Source organism: Chiloscyllium plagiosum, unplaced genomic scaffold, assembly GCF_037043375.1.
Source record: "Chiloscyllium plagiosum isolate Xiang-an unplaced genomic scaffold, Cpla_swu_hap1 HiC_scaffold_1, whole genome shotgun sequence".
NCBI lineage: Eukaryota > Metazoa > Chordata > Chondrichthyes > Orectolobiformes > Hemiscylliidae > Chiloscyllium > Chiloscyllium plagiosum.
The window spans coordinates 66,085,100-66,110,969 of record NW_028270139.1 but is presented as its reverse complement, the minus strand read 5'-3'; the positions used below and the strand labels follow the sequence as shown (position 1 = coordinate 66,110,969).

General features: G+C 40.4%; 1 protein-coding gene and 1 long non-coding RNA gene across 5 annotated transcripts in view; one reads left to right on the top strand and one right to left on the bottom strand.

Annotated features, from left to right (window-relative positions):
* The window catches only part of chrna9a (cholinergic receptor, nicotinic, alpha 9a), a 91,475-nt gene that overhangs the window by 45,089 nt on the left and 20,516 nt on the right, over nucleotides 1-25,870 (bottom strand). Inside the window, exon 2 of one of the 2 annotated variants that reach the window (XM_087987521.1) lies at nucleotides 23,622-23,765. The exons of the other annotated variant lie outside the window; for it this stretch is intronic. Coding sequence (XP_087843647.1) covers nucleotides 23,622-23,670 — 49 coding nt within the window. The 5' untranslated portion in view covers nucleotides 23,671-23,765. The remainder of the gene's footprint in view (nucleotides 1-23,621; nucleotides 23,766-25,870) is intronic. 2 annotated transcript variants of the gene reach the window in all.
* Nucleotides 1,065-16,186, top strand: LOC122551021 (uncharacterized). Of its 3 annotated transcripts, none has more exons than XR_015757259.1 (3): nucleotides 1,065-1,140; nucleotides 5,530-5,796; nucleotides 14,598-16,186. It is a non-coding gene; the product is annotated as an uncharacterized LOC122551021 (long non-coding RNA). The 3 variants fall into 3 exon arrangements; XR_015757262.1 differs by lacking the exon at nucleotides 1,065-1,140 and adding an exon at nucleotides 5,103-5,223; XR_015757260.1 differs by lacking the exon at nucleotides 1,065-1,140 and adding an exon at nucleotides 5,343-5,367.

Below are 25,870 nucleotides of genomic sequence, written 5' to 3'. Positions count from 1 at the left end.
CTGGTGCGACAGGATCGGTGCTGGGTCCTCTACTTTTTGTCATTTACATAAATGATTTGGATGTGAGCATAAGAGGTACAGTTAGTAAGTTTGCAAATAACACCAAAATTGGAAGTGTAGTGGACAGCGAAGAGGGTTACCTCAGTTTACAACAGGATCTTGACCAGATGGGCCAATGAGCTGAGAAGTGGTAGATGGAGTTTAATTCAGATAAATGCGAGGTGCTGCATTTTGGGAAAGCAAATCTTAGCAGGACTTATACACTTAATGGTAAGGTCCTAGGGAGTGTTGCTGAACAAAGAGACCTTGGAGTGCAGGTTCATAGCTCCTTGAAAGTGGAGTCGCAGTTAGATAGGATAGTGAAGGAGGAGTTTGGTATGCTTTCCTTTATCGGTCAGAGTATTGAGTACAGGAATTGGGAGGTCATGTTGTGGCTGTACAGGGCATTGGTTAGGCCACTGGAATATTGTGTGCAATTCTGGTCTCCTTCCTATCGGAAAGATGTTGTGAAACTTGAAAGGGTTCAGAAAAGATTTACAGGATGTTGCCAGGGTTGGAGGATTTGAGCTATAGGGAGAGGCTGAACAGGCTCGGGCTGTTTTCCCTGGAGCGCCGGAGGTTGAGGGGTGACCTTATAGAGGTTTACAAAATCATGAGGGACATGGATAGAGTAAATAGACAAACTCTTTTCCCTGGGATGGGGAAGTCTAGAACTAGAGGGCATAGGTTTAGGGTGAGAGGGGAAAGATATAAAAGAAACCTAAGGGGCAACATTTTCACACAGGGTGTATGGAATGAGCTGCCAGAAAAAAGTGGTGGAGGCTGGTATAATTGTAACATTTAAGAGGCATTTGGATGGGTATATGAATTGGAGGGATATGTGCCAGGTGCTGGCAGTTGGGACTAAATTGGGTTGGGATATCTGGTTGGCATGGACGGGTTGGACCGAAGGTCTGTTTCCATGCTGTACATCTCTATGACTCTATGACTGTAAGACTGATGCTGTAGACTGTTTCTTTAAGCCTGCCTTTAAAGTTTGGACTGCTTTTTCCTCCAGATCATTGGGACAATGGATGACATAGATGAGCTCTTAACTGCTGAATGCCATTCAACTTTGGAAAAAACTTGAATTCCCTGCAGGTAAATAATGGCCTGTTGTCTGTGACCAACACTTCAAGAGCCCGTTTATTGTGAAAGATGTTCACAGCTTTTCTGTCTTCGTCCCTATGTTGGACAAATGAGCTCTATGCATGACCAACAACCTTGAGTAGGCACCCACATTGACTAAGAACCTTGAGTCCATGAAAGGGCTGACTTTGTCAATGTGTAATTGAGTCCAGCGTTACTCAGCCATTCACATGAATGTGTGAGATCTGTTGCCAATTACTTTTGTCCTTGTTGGCACTCCGGGAATGGCCCCACCAACTTGGCTATGTTTGCATCCAATCCTAACCACCAGACATAGCGTCTTGGCAATATCTTCATTTTAGACACACTTGGATGATGCTGATGAAGTTCAACCGATAGCTGCTGGTGCCCTTTACTCAAGACAAACACTCTTACACCCCATAATAAAATGCTGATCTCTACGGTGATCTGGTCTCACCGGGTCCAGAAAAGCTTCATTCCATCACCACCAGCTGTTTTAGTTTTGCCAATATCGGATCTTTTTGTGTCCACAATCTAATATTGTCAGCGGTGACTGGAAGGGTGTCCAGATAGTTTAAAAACCAGAATGCAGTCTTCCAGTGACAGCACCATCGGTGGTGCATCTGCCAGTGAGAGGAGGCTCAAGACATCCATATTTGCTCCTCGCCCTCCCGTACGGTGTTGCAACTAGTAATCCTACGTACTTAGGATGACAGCTCACTGCTGAATTCGACCTGAAGCTATGGTGGCACAGTCTTGTCTATTTGAATAGCCCTAGCAGGGGTTGTGGTCTGTTACTATTAAAATTTTATGTCTGTAAAGGTGTTAGTGGAACTTTCTCACACCAAAAATGATTGCCAAACCTTCTTTCCTTCTCTGTCTGGACATATTTGCATTCTACCTCAGCCAAAGACTGGGAAGCATACACTATTTGGCTTTTCTCTCCATTTGGTCATCTGTAAGCCAACACTACCCCGATACCATATGGAAGGCATTGCATGTCAGCACCAGATCTCATTTTGTGCCGACACCTTAAACAATGATAGCTGCTTCTTCACTTACCTTGAGGCTACATCTTGGTTATGGGGTCATTTCTAAGGCTGCCCCTTTTCCAATAGCAGATGTGAGGATGCTGGGATAGAGGCCAGGTTATGTATTAACTTGCCATATTAATTCACCAATCCAAGGGAAAACCTAAGCTCCGGTATGGATGTGGGAGTTGGGGTACCTTTGATCATCCTCGCTTTACCTTCCAATGGATGTAACCCGGTCTGTAGCCCTGTAATGCACATTTTTCCCTTCTAAGGCATATGCCCACCTTGGAGAAATGGCAAGGGACTATATCCAAGTTATCTGAATCACATTATTTGACTACCCTGTTATTAGCATGTCATCCAGATAAATAGCAATCTTGGGTAAACTTTGTAAAATGTTCTCTATCGTCTGTTGAAAAATGGCACAAGCTAATGATACCTGAAATGTCAGTCTCGTATATTGGTACAAACCCTTACAGATATTAATTGAAGCATGTTTCTGGGAATCCTCATGTAACTGCAATCGTAGGTATGCATGGCTCATGTTCAGCTACATGCAAGGTGGCCTTGGCTCCTTTCCTGAAAAACTTCCAATTATTTTAATTAGGATTTTACTCAGGCAGCCATTTTCTAATCAAAGAATGTTGATCCAATCCAGCTAAATCTTTCTCAACCAATTTCACCCCATCAGGTTTGGGCCAAAGTCTTTTACTACAATCAGTGGTAACTGAACCAGCTGATTATCATTTGAGACTGGAACTAAGTTGTACCCTTAATCTGTAAAGTTATCCAGATACAGGTTCTTAGTCTAGCCGAGGTCTTATGCAGACTTAAGGGTTAGAGTCCAGAGCAAGTTAAGACTATTTCTACAATCACTGATACAGCTGTGCCAGTATTGTCCTCCATGAGAATTGGATGACTATTTAACCAGCTGTTTATTTTGATTGATTCTGTTTTGGATATTGCTAAGCAATTTAACTGTTCTAAACCAGATGTAGGTGGGCTTTCCAGGTGTGCATTCTCCTGGATATCGACGTATGAGTTCTCTTACTCAATTCAGTCCAGTGGGACTCTTAATGTCTCAGTTCACATACCGGCAGCAACTACAATGGTTTGCCAGTCCAGATCCTAAAGAAAATGTTAACAATTTGGTCAAGGCTTGGGTTTGTTTTGGGATTTTGCTGTGGGCTGATTTAGTGTCCCTCTGTTCAGGGTATATCCTGAGTGAGGCTAAGCAATTATCTTCACGCGAGTGATATCCCCCAAGACCAGTTGGATTAGTGAGGATGTCCACTTCCATCGGCCTACCCCATAACTCACATACTCCACTTGTCATCTTTTATAATGGCATAGCCTGTTTTTGTGCCTGTTTGAAGTCCAGTTGAGTTTCAGCTAGTAGGCTCTTTTGCAAAGTTATATCATTAATCTAATATACCAAATGATCTCTCAGTATCTCATTAAGGGTTAAACCAAAGTCACATGTCTCTGCCAGTTATCTTAATCTCTTCAAAGATCTGCACATAGAATCTCCTGGTACTCCAACCGCTGAGTAAAACCGATAGCATCTCAGAATTACATTTCTGTCCAATGTCATTTGCCTGTTTAAAAAAAAGCATTCTTTCCACTTACTGGGCCCAGGATCGATGGCAGGATCGAACAAGTCAAGCATACCAAATAATGATATGATGCCAGAAATGCTTACTGCAACTCAAAAACAACTGAAGGGTGTGAACTTCTTCAGGTTTGTTTTTGTTGCCACTAAAATAACCCCACAGAAGCCGGTATTCCATCACGAAGAATTCTTTTATTTACACATGCATAGTACTTGACTCTAATCTGGATTCCTGAGGACCAGCTCTCAGTGAACAGAACCTCTGACACTCCTGTTTATATCAGTCAGCTAGGATTCCCTGACTAGACTAAGTTAGCAGCCCCAGTCAGCGAACTCATATTTCATGAGGTCCACCTGGCTGACTTTGTTATAATCACTACAGTTATGTTTTTCTAATTAGTTTTTCTCCTCCTGTATTTTGAATGGAAAGTTCATTGTCTTCCATTGTACCCTCTACTTATTAGGGTAGTTGCCCTTCCACCAAAATACAACAGTTATTTGGTTGTCATGCTTTTAAAATAAAATTCCTTATTGAGCATTCCACATACTGCCCTAATTTAACAGAAGTGCCGAAATGCTCACACCAGACCTAATCTCAACTGAAAATGGTTAGCAAAGTTAAAAATGACACAACACTCCAAATCATGAAAATGGTTAGGGTAGGCTTTGCATTCCTGGAACACTTTTATAAAGGAAGGTGTAGATTAATTTATGTGTTGTTATAGTTTCTGTCTAAGAACAGTTTCAGCATTCCAGAATAAAACAAAATCTCTTATTTTAAGAAATATATTTTAAGGAATGATTCAAAGCTTGGCAGAAATTCAGGTCTAAAAAAAAGCTGCAGAGTTGTTTAAGTATGTAACAATGGCATCAAACTAAATAATTTTGTATTGAAAAGCTTGATGCCATCAGAACAATTATTTTTCAAGGGAACTGCAGATTCTGTTTTGTACTTCAGCATGATACTCATTAGTGGATCAGTTTAAATAGCTGTAACACAAGCTTTTGGGATCAATCTTAGCTCTGATGTATTAAGAAGTTTTAAATTCCCTAATCTCAGTTACTTGCTCTAATTAATATTGAGTGGACACCACTGTCAAGTTTAATCTCTCCAATTACTTAAATCGTAGAATTCAAATGGCACCTCATGTTACAGCTTGCCCAGGGCATTGCTGCTAAGATACCTAAGTGACAAGGTAATAGATATTGTTTGATTTACAGATTGAATCATTTATTTAAAAAGTGTATAATTTCTGTTCCTTGGATATCCACAGTTTATTGTATCACCAAATATATCAAGCGTACCTATTACCTCTCAGTCCATGTTCATCTTAAATTCATGATGTACCTTTTGAAGCCACAAAATACAGAATTTTGTTATGTCTGCGCATGTGCTCATCACTCATTGTACTGACAATTGAAACTAAGGTGAGTTACCTTGATTTCACGTTTGTTATTCAACTAGTTTAATTATGTTTGTTAGGAAAATGCATACAGATCAGAAGGGTCAACATCCTTTTCAGGAACTATGCGTTCATGGCTGGAGTTTCACAGTAGAGACCAGCACGAAAAGTGAGCCATTTTAGACTGCAGAGTTTGATAGTAGCAACACTTTGTTCACTTAGCTATGTGGCTGACACAAATTGATGCAGAGTAGTTGCTAACTAAGGTTAGCTGTACACTACAATGCTCTACGCCTCTTTACCAAACAATTTCTCTCCTCTATTTCAAAAGGTATGGCTAGAAGCAAGAGCCGCACTGATAAAGTATCAGTACATAGTCATCCACCCACAGGATGTGGACAAGAATGAGCATAACCAAAGAAAAAGAAGCAGGTGAAGTGACTTTTAACCAGAGTGAACGAGGCCAGGGATCAAAATCTCTCAGGACGTAATTTTAAAAGAGGATGCCTTCTGAGTATGAGAAGTTGATAAAATCGTTGGGGGATGTGCTGAACAGCTTTTGACACCTGTGGAGGATGTGGCAACCCACACGAGTAAGGTAATTATGCAAGACATTTAGAACATACAGCCAGCCTAGGGGTGAATGATAGCTTCTGGGATCAACAGCAAAGCTACCCATCATAGAAAAGCATATTGTGCCAGTCACTCCTGAGTAATCAGACTGGTGCTGTACTCATTTAATTTGAAATGTCATGTAATTCATTAACTAGCATAATAAAAGGTGGCAATTGGTACAGACGTCAACAATGTGGGCCCATATTTTACTAGCCTTCAGGAGGTATGAGGACTTATAATTGCAGGGAGCTGGATTAGTTCAGATCAGTTTACATGTGCCATTCTGCAATCATAACATTTTATCAATGGCAGGAACAGATGTTGAAAGGCTCACCATCAATTAACATTGTTAAAGGCTGAAAAACAGGCCAATTTATTTTGCCATCAGATCTTTACTATGGTGGGGCAAGGAGGATTCTAGCTAAAGGAGGCAAGGTTGCTATTGGTGAGCTTTTGTGGAACAAAGAGGAGACCATTTAGCCAAGCATCCCAACATTGGGATCTATATCATAGATCAGTGACTACAGTGATACAGACATTACTGGAAGGAGAGATTCACCAGTAGTGAAGAAAAATCTGGAACGTAACATTTATCAAGACAATTAGGAGAAGAAAACTGAAAGTTGAAAGGGTGGTGTAAAGTCATGTGTTCTTAGAACTGTGTGGTATTTATTATTTTGAAGGATAGTAACAACTTGCATTAGGGGAATGTTTTGCTGCGGAGGTTGCGTTTGAATTCTGCCAGAGGATTGTTGAAGCTAAGCCCTAATTTCTGTGGCATTCAAGGTAGAGGGCTTCTTTTACCTTCCTCGTCAGTGTTTTTTGGTCTCAGCTGCCTGCTATATCTCTGCCAGCTCAATTGCTCCTCCTAAGCCTTAAGAATTTGAGGTATAGAAGACCATATGGCCTGTTAAGTTTGCACTGCCATTCAGTATAAATATGGCTGACCTTTGGTTTGAACTCTGCTTTCCTGGTGATCTCATAAGCCTTGATTCCCTAAAAACCATATATCTTAGCCATAAATATATGTATTAATGGAGCATTTGCAACTTTCAGGGGTAGAGAATTCCAAAGATTCGCAATCTTATGAGTGTTCTTCACCACTCCTTTAAATGATCAGCCCCCATCCTGAGACTTTGCTCAGTTAATGTTGATTTCCCAGACAGTGAAATGGCTGCGGTGTCTACCCTGTCACGCCCCTTCAGAATCTTGTACATTCTGATGAGCTCACCTCAAATTCCCTGGAGTTTACTGCCTCTCATTATAGGGCAACCGTCTCACCCAAGAGGTCAATCTAGTGAATCTCCAAGATTCTGCCTTTAATGTAAGTATATCCTTAAATACGGAGACCAAAACTGCGTAGAGATTTCCAGGTGTAGATTGACTAAAGCTATGTATAATTGTAAGTAGACTTGCTTAATTCTGATCTTCAATCCCCTTGCAATGAAGCCACATGCCATTCACCTTCCTAATTGCTTGTTACAACTGCAAGACAATATTGTGTTCCTTGTATGAGTACATCCAAGTGTCTGTAACTTTGACATTTACAAGTTTCACATCTTTGAAAAAATATTCTGCTTTTTTATTCAAAGTAGATAATCTCATATTTCACTATCTTATGCTTGTTCTCGCACCTTACTTTTCCACCTAAACTTGTCTGGTGAACATTACTTTCTATTCCTCATCTGAAATATTGACATAGATTGTAAATAACTGAGGCCCTGCACTGATCCCTGCAGGAATCCACAAGTCACATCCTGCCAATTGAAAAGGCCTCATTTATCCCTACTGAATGCATCCTGTCCAATAATCAATTCTTTATCCATACCATTATATTGCTCAAAACACCATGAGCCTTTATTTTGCGTATTTATTTTTTGTGTGGCATTTTTTCAAATTCTTTTTGGAAATCCAGATACTCTATGTCTACTCAATTAGTTATATCCTCAAACTCGTGAGTCAGTATTCTGTGATAAAAATCTGATTATCTGATAAAGTTTACAAAATTATGAGAGACATGGATGGAATGAAGAATTAAGGGTTTTTTTCCTAGCGTAGGGATGTCAATTGTTAGGGGATGGAGGTTTAAAGTAAAGGGAGATATGTTTGAAGGAGATTTAAGAGGCAAACATTTTCACACAGAGAGTGGTAAGTGCCTGAGTGTCCTGCCAGAGGACATGGTGAGGCAGATGCAATAGTAACATTTAAGAGGTATCTTGACAGATGTATGTATAAGGAGAAAGTGAGGACTGCAGATGCTGGAGATCAGAGCTGAAAATGTGTTGCTGGAAAAGCGCAGCAGGTCAGGCAGCATCCAAGGAACAGGAGAATCGACGTTTCGGGCATAAGCCCTTCCTCAGGATTCCCGAAATGTCGGGCTTATGCCCGAAACGTCGATTCTCCTGTTCCTTGGATGCTGCCTGACCTGCTGCGCTTTTCCAGCAACATATTTTCAGCAGATGTATGTATAAGCAGGCATTAGAAGGATATGAACCATGCAGAGGCCAGGATTATTTAGTTTAGCAAGGTGTGTGTCAGCGCAGGTTTTGTGGGCCAAAGGGCCTTTTCCTGAAATTTGTTTTCTGTGATCCTGGAAATGATATAGCAGATGCACCGGAACAGTTCAATGACTGTTAGTGAAGTTCAACAACACTCTACTTATTCCAATCATGTTCCCTGGAAAAGGCATCATCTCAGATGACAGATAAATTAATGAAATATTTTGTCTGTCTTCATGGTAGTAGACACAAACAGTACAAGTGCAAAAAGCATACCAAAAATAGTGGGGAGTGAGTGGGAATTTAAAGTAATTTTAAAAAGTAGAAGGAAGGTACCAGAGAAAGTTGTTGTGCTGCCATAGTCTTACCAGACCATAGGGACTGCTGTCTCATTAGAGAGAGAAGCAACTGATGGTGATTTAACCTGAGGGCCACCACCCTAATATGATCAGAAAGAATTAAATAGTTTTATAAAAGCAAAATTGTGTCTGACTTGGAATCTGATGGTTAAGCATTGTTGAAAAAAGTTATTTTGTCAAAGCATCAGGACATTTCACAAGAATACAAATTCAAAGGGAGAAACTAAATTATACAGAATGTGAGGACAGTACTGTTGACTCTAATTGGTAGAAGTGTTGCCATGGAGCATACACCCATTAGTGTTGATTTGACAGCAAACAGTTGGTCTTTGATTGATCAGGGCATTGCCTTGAAAAATGAACCAGTAAATAGCTTTCTTTTTTTAAATTTATTTTTGTGGGATGTTGGTGTCATTGGCTGGCCAGCATTTAATGCCTGTCCCTAGTTGCCCTTGAGAAGGTTGTGGTGAACTGCCTTCTTGAACTACTACAGTCCACCTTTTGTGAATTGATGCATAATGCTGTTAGGGAGGGAATTCCAGGATTTTGACCCAAGGACAGTGAAGGAACAGTGATATATTTCCAAGTTAGAATGCTGATTGGCTTAGAGAACTTGAAGGTGATGGTGTTCCCATCTAAATGTTGCCCTTGACCTTCTCTATGGAAGTGGTCATGGGTTTGGAAGGTGCTGTCTGAGGATCTTTGATGAATTTCTTCAGGACACCCTCTAGATGCTACATATTTCTGCGATTGAGTGTTGGTGGTGGAGCTTGGGGATACTTGTGGATGTAGTGCCAGTCAAGTGTTCTGTTTTGTCCTGGATATGTCAAGCTTCTTGAGTGTTGTTTGAGCTGCACTGATCAGGGCAACTGAGGATTATTCCATCACACTCCTGCCTTGTGCCTCACAGATAGTGGACAGGCTTTGGGGGTTCAGATCGTGAATTACTGGCTGCAGTATTCCTAGCCTCTGACATGCTTTTATATCCACTATATTTATGTGGCAAGTCCAGTTGAGGTTCTGATCAATGGTAATTCCCCCCCCCACCCCCGATGTTGATCGTGGGGGATTTCAGTAATGGTAACATCATTGAATGTCAAGGGGCGGTGGTTAGATTGTCTCTTATTGATAATGGTCATTGCCTGGCATTTGTGTGGCATAAATGTTACTTGCCATTTGTCAGCCCAAGGTTGGATATTGTTGAATTAAAACAAGGGTAGTGTATATGCATATTCGCAAAGAACAAGGCCCAGTGTATCAATACATGTAGCCTCCAGTACTTGCAAGTGCTCCACACTAAATGGTGACCCTAAATTGATTATCATTGTAATTTCTTACAAATTCAGAATTATCCAGCAAATATTGTCCAATTGCAGAATGTTACAGATTTTGCAAGAGCAGGCTGGTTGGATAAAGTCAATAGACTGCATTTGTGAACAGCCAAAAGGACATACTGTTTGATAGGATCTACCAGCGTTTGGAATGTATGGCCTACATACCTGCACCTAATGGTCATGGAACTTCATTGCTGTAGACCTAGAGTCACAAATAAGGGCAGCAGAAGAGTGCGGTACTGGAAAGCACAGCCAGTCAGGTAGCATCCGAGGAGCAGGAGAATCGACGTTTCAGGCATAAGTCCTTCATCAGGAAATCATTGACAGTTTTATGGTGACCATTAGAATCAGTTCTGGATTTTTATTTATTGATTTATTTTAAGTTCCAGTAGCTGCCAAGGTGGGATTTGGACTTATTTCACAGAGCATTCATCCAAGTCTTTGGTTTACTAACCTTGTAACATTGTCACAATGCCGTCATCTCCCCTCAACTAACAGGGTGAATAACAGTAGATGGTAGATATGGAATATATGAATTGATTCCTGGAATTAGCAGGTTGCCCTAAAATGAGTGGTTGTTTAAATAGTAGTCTCTAGGAGGTGATCTCAGTGAAGCTAATGTTTTCAGGAGTGCTTAACAAGGTAGAAACTGAAAGATGTTTCTTATTGTTGAAGGATCTAGAACCAGAAGGATGAGTGGCTGACCAATTAAAAGGAGGAATTTCTTTTCTCTACAGGATATAATTTTTTGGAGTTCTCTATTGCAGAAAGACACTAGATGGCTATCAATGATGGTGACAGCAGAGTAGGCAGCAACCTGGCTCCCATGCCTGGGCTTGTCCTCTGCTTCTGCATTTTTTTTTCTCTTTTCCTTCTACCCCTTTTGTTCCTCAAACTTACTTGATAAAGAGAGCTCTTCAGCAGGAGGTGGCTTCAATGGGCTCGAGCGGCAGTTGTGTTTTCAGAAGCAGCATAGCTGCAGAGACGGTTGGTTGACCTGTGAAGCCTGGAGTGGGTTTCTCCCTTCGGAATGGAGTAGGCCCCATGGTGTGGTCTGGGAGCTGGACACTCTCAGCAGCATAGCTTGAGCTGGGAAGCCTGGAGTAGGAATCTGGCAGTGGTGTGCTGGAGCAGCAAAAAAGCAAAGTTGGACTTTCTTTAAGTTATCTTTCTTTTTATATCATTCTAAGTTAATGTGAATGGTGCTTATGTGCAAGGTAGTGAATGGTAGAGCAAGTTCAAGGGGCCTTAAATCTCTTCTGCTTTTTAGCTTCCTATTTCTAAAACTTTATTTGAAACAGTACAAGGAATGATCATGGGACTAGCAGTTGGTCTTTACAGTGTTCTTTATGACCCTAGATCCATGAGAGTGACTTTACAGAAAATGTATCATCAAACAGAGAAAAGAAATATTCATTTTCGATGTTTTGACACTACTTTTACATTCAATGAAGTGGAGTTTTAGCTCCCCCTTTTATGTAATTTAAATTGTGCTAAAGCCTGATGAGGGAGCTGAATTTCTTTAGTTCTCATCCTGGCAAAAAGACTTCTTTTACATGAGTGCCTGTTCTTTTTGGGGGGCTAACTTTTATTTCTGAGTTAATGTCTGGTATTTTTTATCATTCTCTGTTTAATATATTAACTATTTTCACCCTCAGTCTTCCCCTTCCTTCCTTCCTTTCTTACTTCTTTCCACCATTTCGTTTCCTCAATACTTTCTCTATTTTTCAGCCATCTTACTTTCACCCCCCACATCTGCATTGCCCTTATTACTTCCACTGCCTCCTGTTTTCTTTTCCCCATTCACCATTGATCTTTCCCCAAGCATTCTTTAAATTTTCTGCAACCAATCGTACTTTTCCCTTTTGCTCTCTTCTGCCCCCGGTGTCACAGCCCTTCCTCAGTCCTCATCCTGTTTCCTTTTCCTCAGCCCTGCTCACCTTAAAGTATCCATTCTTTTGTTGCTAACACCAGATCTAACAAAAAGGAAATGTTACTGTGCATAGTTATCTCTTCTAATACAATTACAAACCATCCCTATACTTCAGCCTTGACATTCACTCACCTTGTCTGAACTATTTTGCTCATTTAATTGTAAAGTAATATGTTTGTGCTGAGCAAATGAAATGAGCTGACAAAAGCTCTAAGATCTGATTTTCTTAGGCCCTGCTCTTGATCCAGAATCTCATAATTGGTTGTGTAGGTCAGCAAATTGTGGTCATAATCTCGTACACACCTAAGTCCCATCGAGCAAGTCATTTGGGATAAAAGAGGCAACGTTACAGTAAAAATGTTTCTTATTTAAATATTAAAATAATTTGAATAATCATACAGTTAATCTTCTGACTTGAGATCATGCACATCATCCGTATTGACTAGACAAATTGTATTTGGCTTGCTCCCTGGGGATAACACTGTTGATTTTTGTTGCATTTTATTTTCAAGTTTGAGCTTTGTGTGTGGAAGATTTTAAAATATGTTGCTTTGTTGATTTGAAGTCATAGTAAACATCGTCAGAAGTTAACCATGCGTGACATCAATGAGAGCCCTTGTAAAACCGAAGTCATTCAGAATCAGCGACAACCTATGGGATATTTTGGAGTCACCCATGCACAAAGGATGATTGTGCATGGAGGCCAATTGTCTCATTCCCAGAATATCGCTGTAGCAGTTCTTTTAGAAGCTTCAGCTCCTTCATCAATGACCTGCAACCACTGCTCCCCCATCACCATACACACACACACACACACACACTTCAGTCAGAAGTAGGCAGTTTTACTGGTGAGTTGGTGTTGCATAGAATTCAACTGCATATTCAAGATAATAAAAGCTTGTCCACATGCAGCAAGACCTGGAGAACATTCAGACTTGGACTGCTTTGTCAGATGTGTCCAGGAAGAGTAATGCCGATCCGGGATATTGGAGGGAACTTGTGCCTGGAGTTGGAGAAGGTAGAGGAGGTCCTAAATGAATACTTTGCTTCAGTATTCACTAGTGAGAGGGACCTTGTCATTTGTGAGAACAGCATGAAACAGGCTGATGTGTTCAAACAGTTTGATGTTAAGAAGGAGGATGTGCTGGAAATTTTGAAAAACATGAGGATAGATAAGTCCCCTGGGCCAGATAGGATATACCAAGGTTACTCCAGGAAGTGAGGGAAGATATTCTGCACCTTTGCCAATGATCTTTGCATCCTCAGTATCCACTGGTGTTGTACCAGATAATTGAATGGTGGCAAATGTTATTCTCTTGTTCAAGAAAGAGAAGGAAGGATAACCTGGGAATTACATACCAGTCAGTCTTACATCGGTGATGGGCAAATTATTAGAGAGGATTCTGAGAGACAGGATTTATATTGCTTGGAAAGCAGAGTTTGATTAGAGATTGTTAACGTGGCTTTGTGAGGGGCAAGTTATGCCTCATGATGCCTCACATTGAATTCTTTGAGGATGTGACAAAACACATTGAAGGTAGAGCAGTGGATGTGGTGTGTATGGATTTTAGCAAGGCGTTTGATAAGGTTCCCCGTGGTAGGCTCATTCAGAAAGTAAGGAAGCATGGGATACAGGGAGTAATTTTTATAATTTTGTAATTTTTATAAATGACTTGAATGAGGCAGTGGAAGGGTGAGTTAGTAAGTTTGTCAATCACACGAAGGTTGGTGGAGTTGTGGGGGGGTGTTGTATGTTGCAAAGGGATGTTGACAGAATGTAGAGCTGGACTGGGAAGTGGCAGATGGAATTCAACTTGGAAAAGTGTGAAGTGATTCATTTTGGAAAGTTGAATTTGAATGCAGGGTTAAAGGCAGGATTATTGGCAGTGTGGAGAAACAGAGGGATCTTGGGGTCCATGTCCATAGATCCCTCAAAGTTGCCACCCAGGTTGATAGGGTTGTTAAGAAGTCGTATGGTGTATTGTTTTTCATTAGCAGGGGCATTGAGTTTAAGAGTCACAAGGTTATGCTGCGGCTCAATAAAGCCCTGGTTAGCCCACACTTGGAATATTGTGTTGAATGCTGGTCACCTCATTACTGGAAGGATGTGGAAGCTTTAGAGAGGGTGCAGAGGAGATGTACCAGGATGCCGCGTGGACTAGAGGGCATGTCATATGAAGAAAGGTTGAGGGAGCTAGGACTTTTCTCATTGGAGTGAAGAAGGATGAGAGGTGACTTGATAGCGGTGTACAAGATGGTGAGAGGCATAGATAAGAGTGGATAACCAGAAACTTTTTCCCAGGGCGGAAATGATTATTACAAGAGGGCATAATTTTAATGTGATTCGAGGAAGGTTTAGGGGAGATGTCAGGTGTAGGTCTTTTATACAGACAGTGGTGGGTGCGTGGAATGCATTGCCAGCTGTGGTAGTAGAGTCAGATACATTAAAGACATTTAAGCGACTCTTGGACAGGCACATGATTGATAGTAAAATGAAGGCTTTGTAGGTGAGTTTGATCTTAATGTATGATAAGTTGGCACAACATCGGGGACAACGGGCCTGTAATGTGCTGTACTGTTCTGTGTTCTGTGGCAAGCAATGCTTAACTGCTAGCCAGCTCTAAAATGAGACAATCTGACCATCTCCCCTTGAATTACAGGTACCCTATTCCCCAACATCAATCAACACTCACTGCACAAGAGAAAGACTAGACAAAGTGTTCAGTTCTTTTTCCAGATGGCATGAAACGTTTTGAATAGGTCGCTGGTCCATGTGGCATAGATATATTTAATTAACCTGTTCGGTCATATTATAACACACTTCCAGGACATGTGGGACTTGGACCTGGGCCTCCTGGCTCAGAGATAGGGACATTATTGCTGCATTGCAAAAGCCCAAAACAATAATCATACACCTAGACCAATAAACCAATTGCACTTATGTGGCATATGCTATTGTCTTTTACACCTGCAAGACAACTACCTGCAACAGAGGTCACATTTTGAAGAAGCCAGTTCAGTTCACAACTGTGGCTCCCACTCAACCTGTCAAACTGGAAAAATCAGCAGGTGCACAATCCAGAGCACTTAATTATTTTGTTTATCTCATGAAAATGGTGGTAGTGATTCAGACGCTATTCCACAAATCGCACTTGATGCCAGTTTGAGTATTAATTTTAAATCTGCGTTTCACTGATTTTTTTTTTGTTAACCATAGCTATTATGAGATATAGGGTGTGATGTGAGGCCCCTTTTGGTCATGGCTGACCATAGGTTGCATCCTCGTTGTTCTAGCTTTCTGCTTCCCTGAAGCAACATCGCTTGTGAGTGAAGAGACCAATGCTGCAGTGACAGTCCCCGTCTCAGGGGTCACATCTATATGTGATCGTTGATCTGCTAGAACTGATGCACTCCTTCCTTCATGCCTACTTGTATGCTCATCAGCTTCTTTTCCCCTGTTTTAACATGTTGGTTCAGGGTGCTTCTCCATCTTGCGTGGTCAGCTGCAAGCCTTTCCCAGAATTCCGTAACAATATCCAGCACCTTCATGTCCTTCATGCAGATCTCCTTGTAGTGCAGCTGAATATGCCCAGTGGGTCTCTTCCCAGATGCAAGCTCTCCATAGAGAATATCCTTTTGGGATACAACTGTCCTCCATGTGGTGGACGTGGCCCAGCCTGCGCAGTCGTCGCTACCTCAGCAGAGTGTACATGCTGGGAAGGCCAGTGCAAGATAGGACTGCTGCATTGGACACTCTGTCTTGTCAGGATATGTCCAGGATACGGTGTATACTCCTCAATTGGAAAGTGTTCAGTCTTCTCTCCTGATTGGCATATGTAGTCCACGTTTCACTGCCATACAGCAGTGTGCTTATGACGCAGGCATTGTAGACTGACATTTTTGTCTCCACTATCAGCTTGAGAAAGGGGGAAAGAGGGGAATTTTTCATCTTCTTAAAACTGTTTTCAGATAGGCTATTTTCTTTTTATTTTAATTTATCCCCAGGGCCATTGAGGTTAGGAAATGTCTGGTATTGCTTCAGGCGTCAGATGATTCAGTTTATCTCTTCTTGCTCATTATATTGATTTTTGTATATTTAGGAATGTTTGAATGTTGTTCTGAATAAAAAGTGCATTTATTGTAAAAATGTTACTGACAGAAAGTGAATATAAAAGTAAATTCACACGTATGAGTGACTCACAATACAACTTTGTTTGTGCAGTTTAACAAAAGGTCTTTCTAGATTTGGAAAAGAAAAACCAATGCACTTCCTGGAAAAAGGTTTGCATTTATGTGGCATTTTCATAACTTGCTCATGACAAACTTCCATAAACAGCAATGAAATATTGACTAGTTATTCTGATTTTTGTGTCCTTGATTGAGCGATAAATATAAGGTAGGACATTGGGCTGATTCCCATGCTGATCTTTGAAATACTGCCAAAGATCTTCTGTATTCATTCCGGCCAGTAATAGGGGTTTTGCTTTGTCTCATTCACAGGGCAGTACTTCCAAGTGTGTTAGACTTGATTTTTTTTGTGTGCTCGAATCTGAAGTGGACTTGAAGCCAGAACTGTGTGATTCAAGTGACAGTGCCACTATCTGATCCTTTTTCAATGCAACAAGGTGTCTGACAAGATTTAGAAAGATTAGGATGGAACAGAATTGACCTCTAAGCCACCTGTTTTCTCCCCCTTTCCACTGAAAGGAATTTTAAATCCTGATTACAAGATATCCCTTCCAGTAAAGAGGTTGAAGGCAAATCAAAGATTTCTAAACTTTAAAGCTTTGAAGATTCTTACATAATTTTATTATTCAATATGCCCCTAGTTTGAAAAAGGGGGGACATGTCTAGCCTCTGATATGAACTAATTTATTTTTCCAAATAGGAGGGTTTTAAGATTAGGCTTTAAAGAAGAGGTGGAGGTGAAGAAGCTAAAGAAAATATTTCTGGGTTTTTTTTTAAGAAATGAAGCTAATTTTAGGCAACATGCGTTGTATAGATTAAATTCTGGTCTGTATCTAGTAGTACCATATTTATATAAAAGGAGTTTTGGAGAAGTAAAAGAGATTATTAGTAAGTGTATAGGGGATGTCCTCCAAGCTTCCAGTTAAGTACAGTGCTGGCCAGTCATTACTGGAGAATATAGGCGGAGGTGGGTACTGCAGATGCTGGAGATTAGTCAAGATTAGAGTGGTTCTGGCAAAGCACAGCAGGTCAGGCAGCATCGGAGGAGCAGAAAAATTGACGTTTCGGGCATTCCTGATGAAGGGCTTTTGCCCGAACGTTGATTTTCCTGTTCTTCGGATGCTGCCTGACCTGCTGCGCATTAGTGCAGAATATGTTTAGTTATTCTGCCTGGCAGTCAAACATGTCTTTTAAGTGTAAGATATTGTGGTATGGTAATCACACTCCAAATTAATACTTCAAGAAGAAGGCGCAGTTCAATTAGATACTACATTTAATACAAAATTTAAACTGTGTTTCATCTAACTTTGCAAACAAATTCTATACTGTTGTCACTTAAAAACAGTTTGTTTCAGCTACAGAATTTAACATAGAAAATACAAACATACATCTTAGGAAGTGGAATAGGTAATTAAGGCCCCTCAAACTTTCTTCATTTGACAGCAAGATGTTAGTGTGCATGTTCATATGCTAATCAGACTATAGCTTCAACACCACTTTGCTACCTGCCATTGACTCCCCTGTTAGTCAAGTATCCATTTACAACAGCTTTAAAGTATTCAGTGACCCTGTCTCTGAGGAAAAGGGTTCCAAAGATCATTAAAGAAAATTGATGCTCTTCTTAAATTGGAAACCCTTATTTTTAAAACAGAGGTGAACAGAGTCATCTAGCTCTGCTCTAGAACAAAACACAGTACCCAAATGTAGTCTGAATAATGCCTTCTACAACTGTAGCAGAACATCCTCACTTTTAGAATCCATTACGCTTGTAATATTTGAAAACATTCCATTATTCATTCTAATTATTTGCTGTACGTGCATACTTGTGATTGATGTATCAGGACGTCCACTGCCTCTGTACTGCAGAGTTTTTCAATGTCTCCCCACAACACCCAAAAATTAGAAGCAGAAGTAGGCCATTCAGCTGCTTCACCACTAAATGAGATCATGGCTGATCTGATACTCCTCAACTCCACTTGCCTGCCTTTACCTTATAACCTATAATTTTCTTGCTGGGTAAAAATGTGTCAATCTTAATCTTGCATATGTTTAACAAGCCTGCCTCTACAGCCCTCTGCAATAATGAATTGGACAAATTCACTAGTCTCTGAGGAAAGAATGTCCTCTTTTCTTCCTTAAATGGGAGACCCCTTTCTCGGAGATGATCCTTTCTGGTCCTAAATTTCCATGAGCTGTAACAGCCTCTCCACACTCTGGTAAAAACAATGACTGCAGATGCTGGAAACCAGATTCTGGATCAGTGGTGCTGGAAGAGCACAGCTGGATTGGAAGTTTTTCAGGAAAGGAGCCAAGGAGCCTTGTATGTAGCTTCGAAATTGACGTTTCGGGCAAAAGCCCTTCATCAGGAACAAAGGCAGACAGCCTGAAGCGTGGAGAGATTAACTACAGGAGGGTGGGGGTGGGGATAGAGTAGCATAGAGTACAATAGGTCAGTGGGGGAGGAGATGAAGGTGATAGGTCAGGGAGGAGAGGGTGGAGTGGATAGGTGGAAAAGGAGCTGGGCAGGTCGGACAAGTCAAGGGGACAGTTTTGCTGGAGGTTATGTCTAGCCTCTAAGAATTTTGTACGTTACAATAAAGTCTCCTCTCATTCTTTGAAACTCCAATGAGTACAATCCCAATGTATACAACCTCTCCTTGATAAGAAAGCCCTTTTGTATTTGGGATCAACCCAGTGAATCTTCTCTGGACTGCCTCCAGTGACTGTATATCTTTCCCTGGACAAGGGACCAGTATTCTAACTGTGGTCTAATTAATGCTTAGTAAAGTTTTAGCAAGTTTTACTTGTTACAGTCCATTCCATTTGAAATAAAGGCCAATGCTCCATATGCAATTTCTATTACCTACTGAATGTGTGTGCTAAATGTTTGTGATTTATGCATGAGGACTACCAAGTCCCTCTCTGTTCCAGTTTTCTGCAGTCTATTTCCATTTAAATAATGTGCAGAACTTCTTTCTGCGGAAGTGTACTCAGGTTTTCCCACAATATATTCTATCTGCCAAGCTTTTGCTCACTCACTTAAGAACTAGGAGCGGGAACATTCAATTCAGCATCTCAAGCCTGCTCTGTCATTCAGTACAATCATGACATATCTCATTTGGACTTCAACTCCACTTTCTGCCCCTTCCCATTACCCTTTACCCAATTATTGATTAAAAGCCTGTCAAACTCCTTCGATTTATTCAGTTTCTTGGTATCTCTCACTCTGGCAGTGAATCCCATAGATTCATGACCCTTTGAAAGAAGTAATTCCTGCTCAACATTGTTTTAGATCTGCCACCCCTTAGTGTACTTATTCTAGATTGCCCCACAAGTGGAAACATCTGTTCTGTGATTACTTTGTCAATCCCCTTTGGTATCTTATATACCTGAATAACATCTCCTCTCATTCTTCAAACTCTAACAAGTACAGGCCTGGACTATGTCTCCCCTCATAAGACAAGTGATTCTTCTCCAGAACTAATCGAGTAAACCTTCTCTGAACTGTCACCAAAGCAATTTATCTTTCCTCAAGTAAGGGGGCCAAAACTCTACATAACACTCCAAATGCAGTTTCACTGATGCTTTGCACAATACTTGCCTACTTTTATACACCATTCCTTTAGCAATAAATGCCAAAATTTCATTTGCCTTCCTCATTAGCTTCTGTTCCTGCATACTAGATTTCTGTAACTTATGCACACTGACACCCAGATTTCTTAGCACTAAAGCTATTTGAAATTTCTTTCCATTTAATAAGTTGCCTTTTTTTTCTTCCAACCAAAATGGATAATGACATGCTTCTCTCCTTTAATCTGCAAAATTAAGGCCCAGTCACCTAAATAATCCATAGCTTTTTGTAAGTTCCCTTTTTCTTCTTTGCAATTTATTTTCATACCTATTTTGTGTCATTTGCAAACTGGGTGATAGTACATCCACAATTCCCAGCACTGATGCTTGTGGAATTTTACTGGTTACAGGTTGCCAACCTTAAAATGTCTCCATTATCGGAAATCCTTTATCCGTTAGTTACCATTCCTCTATACACTATGCTTCCACCTCTCCCAACCACCTCATGTACATTCTTAATAGGCTTATTAAGAGCATTAACTTATGCCATTTGGATGTCCAAATATTAAATTTTATATTATAAATATATTATCTCTATTGCATCCCCTTTATCTATCTTCATTGTTACCTCCTTAAAGAACTGTAATACATTTGTCAGATATGATTTCTGCTTCATGGAGTATGCTGACTCTGGTTTGATTATATTATGCAGTTCTAAGTATTCTGCTATTATATTCTTTGTAGCAGACAATAACAATTTCCTAATGACAAATATTAATATAACTGGCCTGTTATTTACCTCCCTTTTTGAGTGTTTCTTAGGTGGTTTTGCAATTCTTTAGTACTTTAGTAAAATCTATGCATTCTTGGAAAATTACTATCAAGGCATCCACTGCCTCTGTGGCCACTTCCTTCAATGTCTTAGCATGTAATCTACCTGGTCCAGGAGACTTCTCCACTTTTAGCCCCATTAGTTTGTCTAGTACATTTTCTGTAATGATAGTTATATTTATTTCCTATTCCCTCACACCAACCTTTTGAATCTTGATTATTTAGAATTTTTAGTATGCTATCATTGTTTCTACTTGAAGCCTGATACAAAGTAATTATTCAACTCTTAAATAATTTCCTGGTGATCCATTATTATTTTCCTCACCTCGTTCTCTATGAGATCTATGTTTACTTTGGCCTCTCAATTGCATATATACAACTCTTCCTGTCCATTTTGATTTTACGTGCTAGTTTGCCCTCAAAGATTATTTTCTGTCTCATTATTTTCTTTGGTCATTTTTTATTGTTTTTTAAAACTTTCATAAACCTCTGACTTACCTGTGATCTTTGCCGCATTTTTTAAAAAATAATTGAAACTACCATTAACTTCCTTACTACCCATTGTTCATTTTTCCTCTGCATAGAATCCTTCTTCCTCATTGGGATATATCTTTGTTTTGAGTCATGAATTATTCCTTAAACATCTGCCATGTTCATCAACCATCCTTTCTGATAATTTCCTTTCCTGGTTCATTCCAGCAAACCCTTCCCTCATTCATTTGCAATTACTCTTCTTTCAGTTTAGCACAGTTATTTCCAACCCAAGTTCCTCACTCTCAAACTAGAACATGTCAAATTCTACAATATTATGTTCACTGTTTCCTAAGTGATCTTCTATTCTGACATCATTTATTAAATATGTTTCGGTACAAGCTACTAGATCCAAAATCCCTGGTTGGATTCACACTATATTGTTCTAGAAAACTAAAATGAATACTCTCTTCTCAATTCTTCCTTGTAACTACCTTGCCAATTAGATTTCCCAAACTGTATGAAGATTAAAATCACCTATTTAATTACAAGTGCATGCCCTCATTACCTTTTTATTTTTTTTTATTGTGGGGGTCTGTGAACTCCCGCCAGTGTCATCTTTCCTCTGTTGTTTCTTACCTCTACCCATACCATTCTATGTCATACAATCCAAGATCACTTCTTGCTATCATACTCGTAAAACGAAGCCATCCTACCACTCTTTGCTTCTCGCCTGTCCTTTCAAAAAATTACTTACTCCTGAATATTTCATTTTCAGCTTTGATCTCCTTGTAACCATGTCTGCCCAGTAGCTATAAGATCACACCCATTATCCTTTATTTGAGCCATTTAGTCATTTATTTTGTTCCAACTACCACATGCCTTAGGTAAAAAGTTGTTTATTTTATCTTGCCATTTTTCCTCTTTTAATTCTAGTTGTTTTCTTTATTGTGTTGTGCACTCTGCCCCTTCCTATACCACTCCTATGTATCATTACTAAAATAACTGCTCTGCCAAGCTTCCATTTCTCTTTGTTTTGTAAGCCTACATATCCCTTCTCTATAATCCTTCTCTCACCTCCAATTTAACATCACAGAAAATCCTCTTTGGAGTCCTAGTAACAAGAAGTAGTTTATTATGTAATGTAAATTATTGTACTAAGAATTATTAGCTATATTAACATTTGGTTCTTATTTTCTGGAAACATGGCTTAGAATGCCATTGTGAGAAATGGTGAAATCTGGATTTAAAAACTCGCCTAAAAGCCACTGTGTAGCCACTATCAATCATTGTAAAAATCTGGCCTACATGTGACTCCAGGCCCACAGCAAAGCGTTGAGTTTTAACTGCTGTCTGAAATGGCCTGGCAAGCCACTCAATTCCAGGGCAATTGGGAATGGACAATAATGCTGTTTGAGGCAGCCAATCAATGGCAACTTTCTTGTCTCATTAGTGCCACTGAAAGTAGTGGTCGCTACTGGGATTGACCTAATGTGTAACTATGATTATCAGTGGAGCTGGATGTGGAGATAAATATTGGGGAGTAGGTATATCGCTGGAACAAGTTAAGCAGGACTTGGTGAGGAATGTAAGGGCTGGGGTTAGCTGACACGGGATGTGGTGATGGGAATAGCTTAGGACCCCTATCTCCTTACTGGATGCTAGCCAGAGTAGTGAAAGCTCTCAGGTTGCACACTGGCATGGGCCTTCATGACTGTGGATTTAAATCCCAGTAGTAGTGGAAGCCAGCTGGTAAGTGACCATGAATTGCCTTGCTAGGAGGAAAAGCCTCATCTTGATTAGCAGCAGTGACTATGTATAAAAAAAAGTTCAAGGATTTAGATGGGGTGATATGGATTTGGAAAACAGACTGAATATCAACGAAACAACAGCCTGGTTACCAAAGAACTTGGTGTTCAGCATCTGCTTGTGGGAGTACAGGCAGCCATACAGATCAACAGACAGGGCATCGACCAGCCAGAGGGCCAAGCTATTTTGTTCTGGCCACAGTCTAAGTTATTTCTTCTCAGTGTCAGCTCTGTTCTCACTCATTTCTCCCACTGGCCCCACACCCTGGAAAAGACAGAGGGCCTGCAATTCTGGTGTCTCACAAAAAGTAAAATACTACTGGAAAAACCTGCAAAGCTTTCTTTGAAGAAAATACAGCTTTAAAAAACTTGGTAAATTGTTTTCTGCTGTACAAAGGTTGATCTCTGTTAGGACCTACTCCATGACATGGATGCAATCATTAAAATGTAACGCTGTCAAGACAGTGCACCATCGAAGATACATTCTTTCAGATGAGATGTGAAATCAGAGCCCTGCCTACCTGTTCAAGTGGATGTAGATGATCCCATGGCACTATTTCAAAGAAGTGGAATAGTTATACCTAGTGTCCTGACCAATCTTTATCCCTCTGTCAATACCACGAATATCTTTATGTGGCTGTGTATTGCATGACTCCTTAGTTGTTCAGAACTTTCTATTTCATCATGTCGATGTTCTGCTATATCACATATTATGTGTTAGCATTGTTTTCATTGTATACATGCTGCTCAGATGTGCATGCTTGCCAATTTTAGTTGCTAGTCTTGTGTTCAACAGATATATTGCTTAGTACCCACCTTTGGCTTTGTTGTTATGGCTGAAATAGAGTGGGCACAGTACTACCATAGTTCTTTGCCTTCTCTGTTACAAGTCTGTTTCATGGACTTCTGCCCACTGCTCCCACCGCCTCCTCAGACCCAAATCCACCACCGACTTTGCTTCTGGAGAATAAGGTCAAGGGGTGGTGTATGAGGATTATATTCTACTTAAAGTGTAAACACATCATTTCCCAAACTATGAAAGTACCTGAAAGTATCTCAGTTTGTAACTGATCATATTTTGGTCTTAATGATCTTCTCACAGTTAAGAAAATAGTGGTGAACCACAGTGGCATTAAAATTTCTGATTTTCTTTCCGTAGGTGTTGGTGACTCACTTGTGGGGTTTTGTTTTTTTTTCACAGGGGGTAGCACTTTTCCATTTTTAAAATTCTAAAGGAAATGATGAGCTGTGTTCAATGTCCGTTTCCTCCGTTACCTTTTCCAACCGTTACACCTACACAATTGTGTAAAGTCCATTTATTCTGTTCAAAATAAAACAAAATATCCTGAAGTTCTGAGCATGTTAGAATTTTCTTTTAAATGCTTCATTTGTTTTACTAAATATAAATGGGTAAAATCTTCAGCTTTGGTAAGTATGTATAACTGATCCAAATTGATTATATCATTCATTGTTTTGTTACTTCTATTCTAACACACCCCTGGCTGGCTTCCCATATTATACTTTCAGTAAACTTGGAGGTCATCCAAAACTCTGCTGATGGTTTCTGACCTCACACCCAGGAATGTCCAATACCATCTCTGATTTCACTGATCTACATTGGCTCCCACTGTAGCATTTTCTCATCTTTTACAGTTCTCATCCTTTTAGACAGATTTCTCCTTGGCCTCTAGAGTGATTAGAACAGGGTCAGCCACGTGGACCTCATAGAATATGAGTTCCCCGATTGTGGCTGTTAACCAGGTCCAATCAGGAAGTCCTGGCTGACAGGTCAGAACAGGAGTGTCAGACAACCCTTTCACTCTGAGAGCAGGCTGTGAGGAAGCTGAATGAGTGTCATGTACTATACACATGTAAATGCAGGGTGACTTGGTGACGAGATACCAACCTTTGTGGAGTTATATCAGTGGCAACAAGAGAAGAACACTCCTGAAAAAATTCGTTTGCACCAGTCATCTTTGAGTTGGGGTAATCATTTCTGGCATCATACAGCTATTTGGGAAACTTGACTCATTTCATCATGCCGTCGAAGACTGAGTCCAGTGTATGGAAAGGATGCACTATTTTTCCAGGCAAATAACATTGGGGCAGCCAAAAAGCAATGGATAATTCTCCTGACAGCTTGTGGGCCTACAGCGTTTTTCGTTATTAGGAGCCTAACTTTTCCTGAGGCACTAGACACTAAAGAAGGGCTTATGCCCGAAACGTCGATTCTCCTGTTCCCTGGATGCTGCCTGACCTGCTGCGCTTTTCCAGCAACACATTTTCAGCACTAGACACTAAAACCTTTCAAGAGTTGATGGATTTAGCTAAGGAATATTATGATCCCAAGCCTCCTCTAATTATGAAATGCTATCAGTTTTACGTGGCAGTTTCAGAATGAGGTTTTGGGATTTTTGACGAGGTTAAGATGACTGGCAAAGTCATGTGATTTTGAGTTGAGTGAGGTGCTGAGAGACTGTTTGGTATGTTGGACTAATGATGTGACCATGCAAAGCGTCTACTAGCTGAAGCCTAACTGGACTTCAAGAAAGCACTACAAATGGCTTTGCAATTAGAAAATGTGGCACTTGGAGCTTATGAGTTACAGAATGTTCTGACATGGACACCCTCGCCAGGCCAAATGAGCTTGAGGAACACCACTTGAATGAAGGCAATTGCATAGCCTCACTCAGGACATATCCTGAACAGGTGAACTCCAGATCAGCCCACAACAAAACACCAAACCAAAGCAAGCCTCAGACAAACAGTTAAGATTTTCTTGAGGATCTGGGCCAGCAGGCCATTGTGGTTGCTGCCATTACGTGGACTCGAGACAGCAAAAGAGATCCACTAGGCCTGAATTGAATAAGAGAAAGCACAGGCCTGTATCCAGGAGAATGTACAACCTGGAAAGTCCACCTACATCTAGATTGGAACAGTTAAATTGCTTAGCAACATCCAAATCAGAACCAATCAAAATAAACACTGGATAAATGGTCACTGGGTTCTAAAGGAGGTTGATATTGATGTGGCTGTATCAGTAATGGCGGAACCAGTCTTTACCA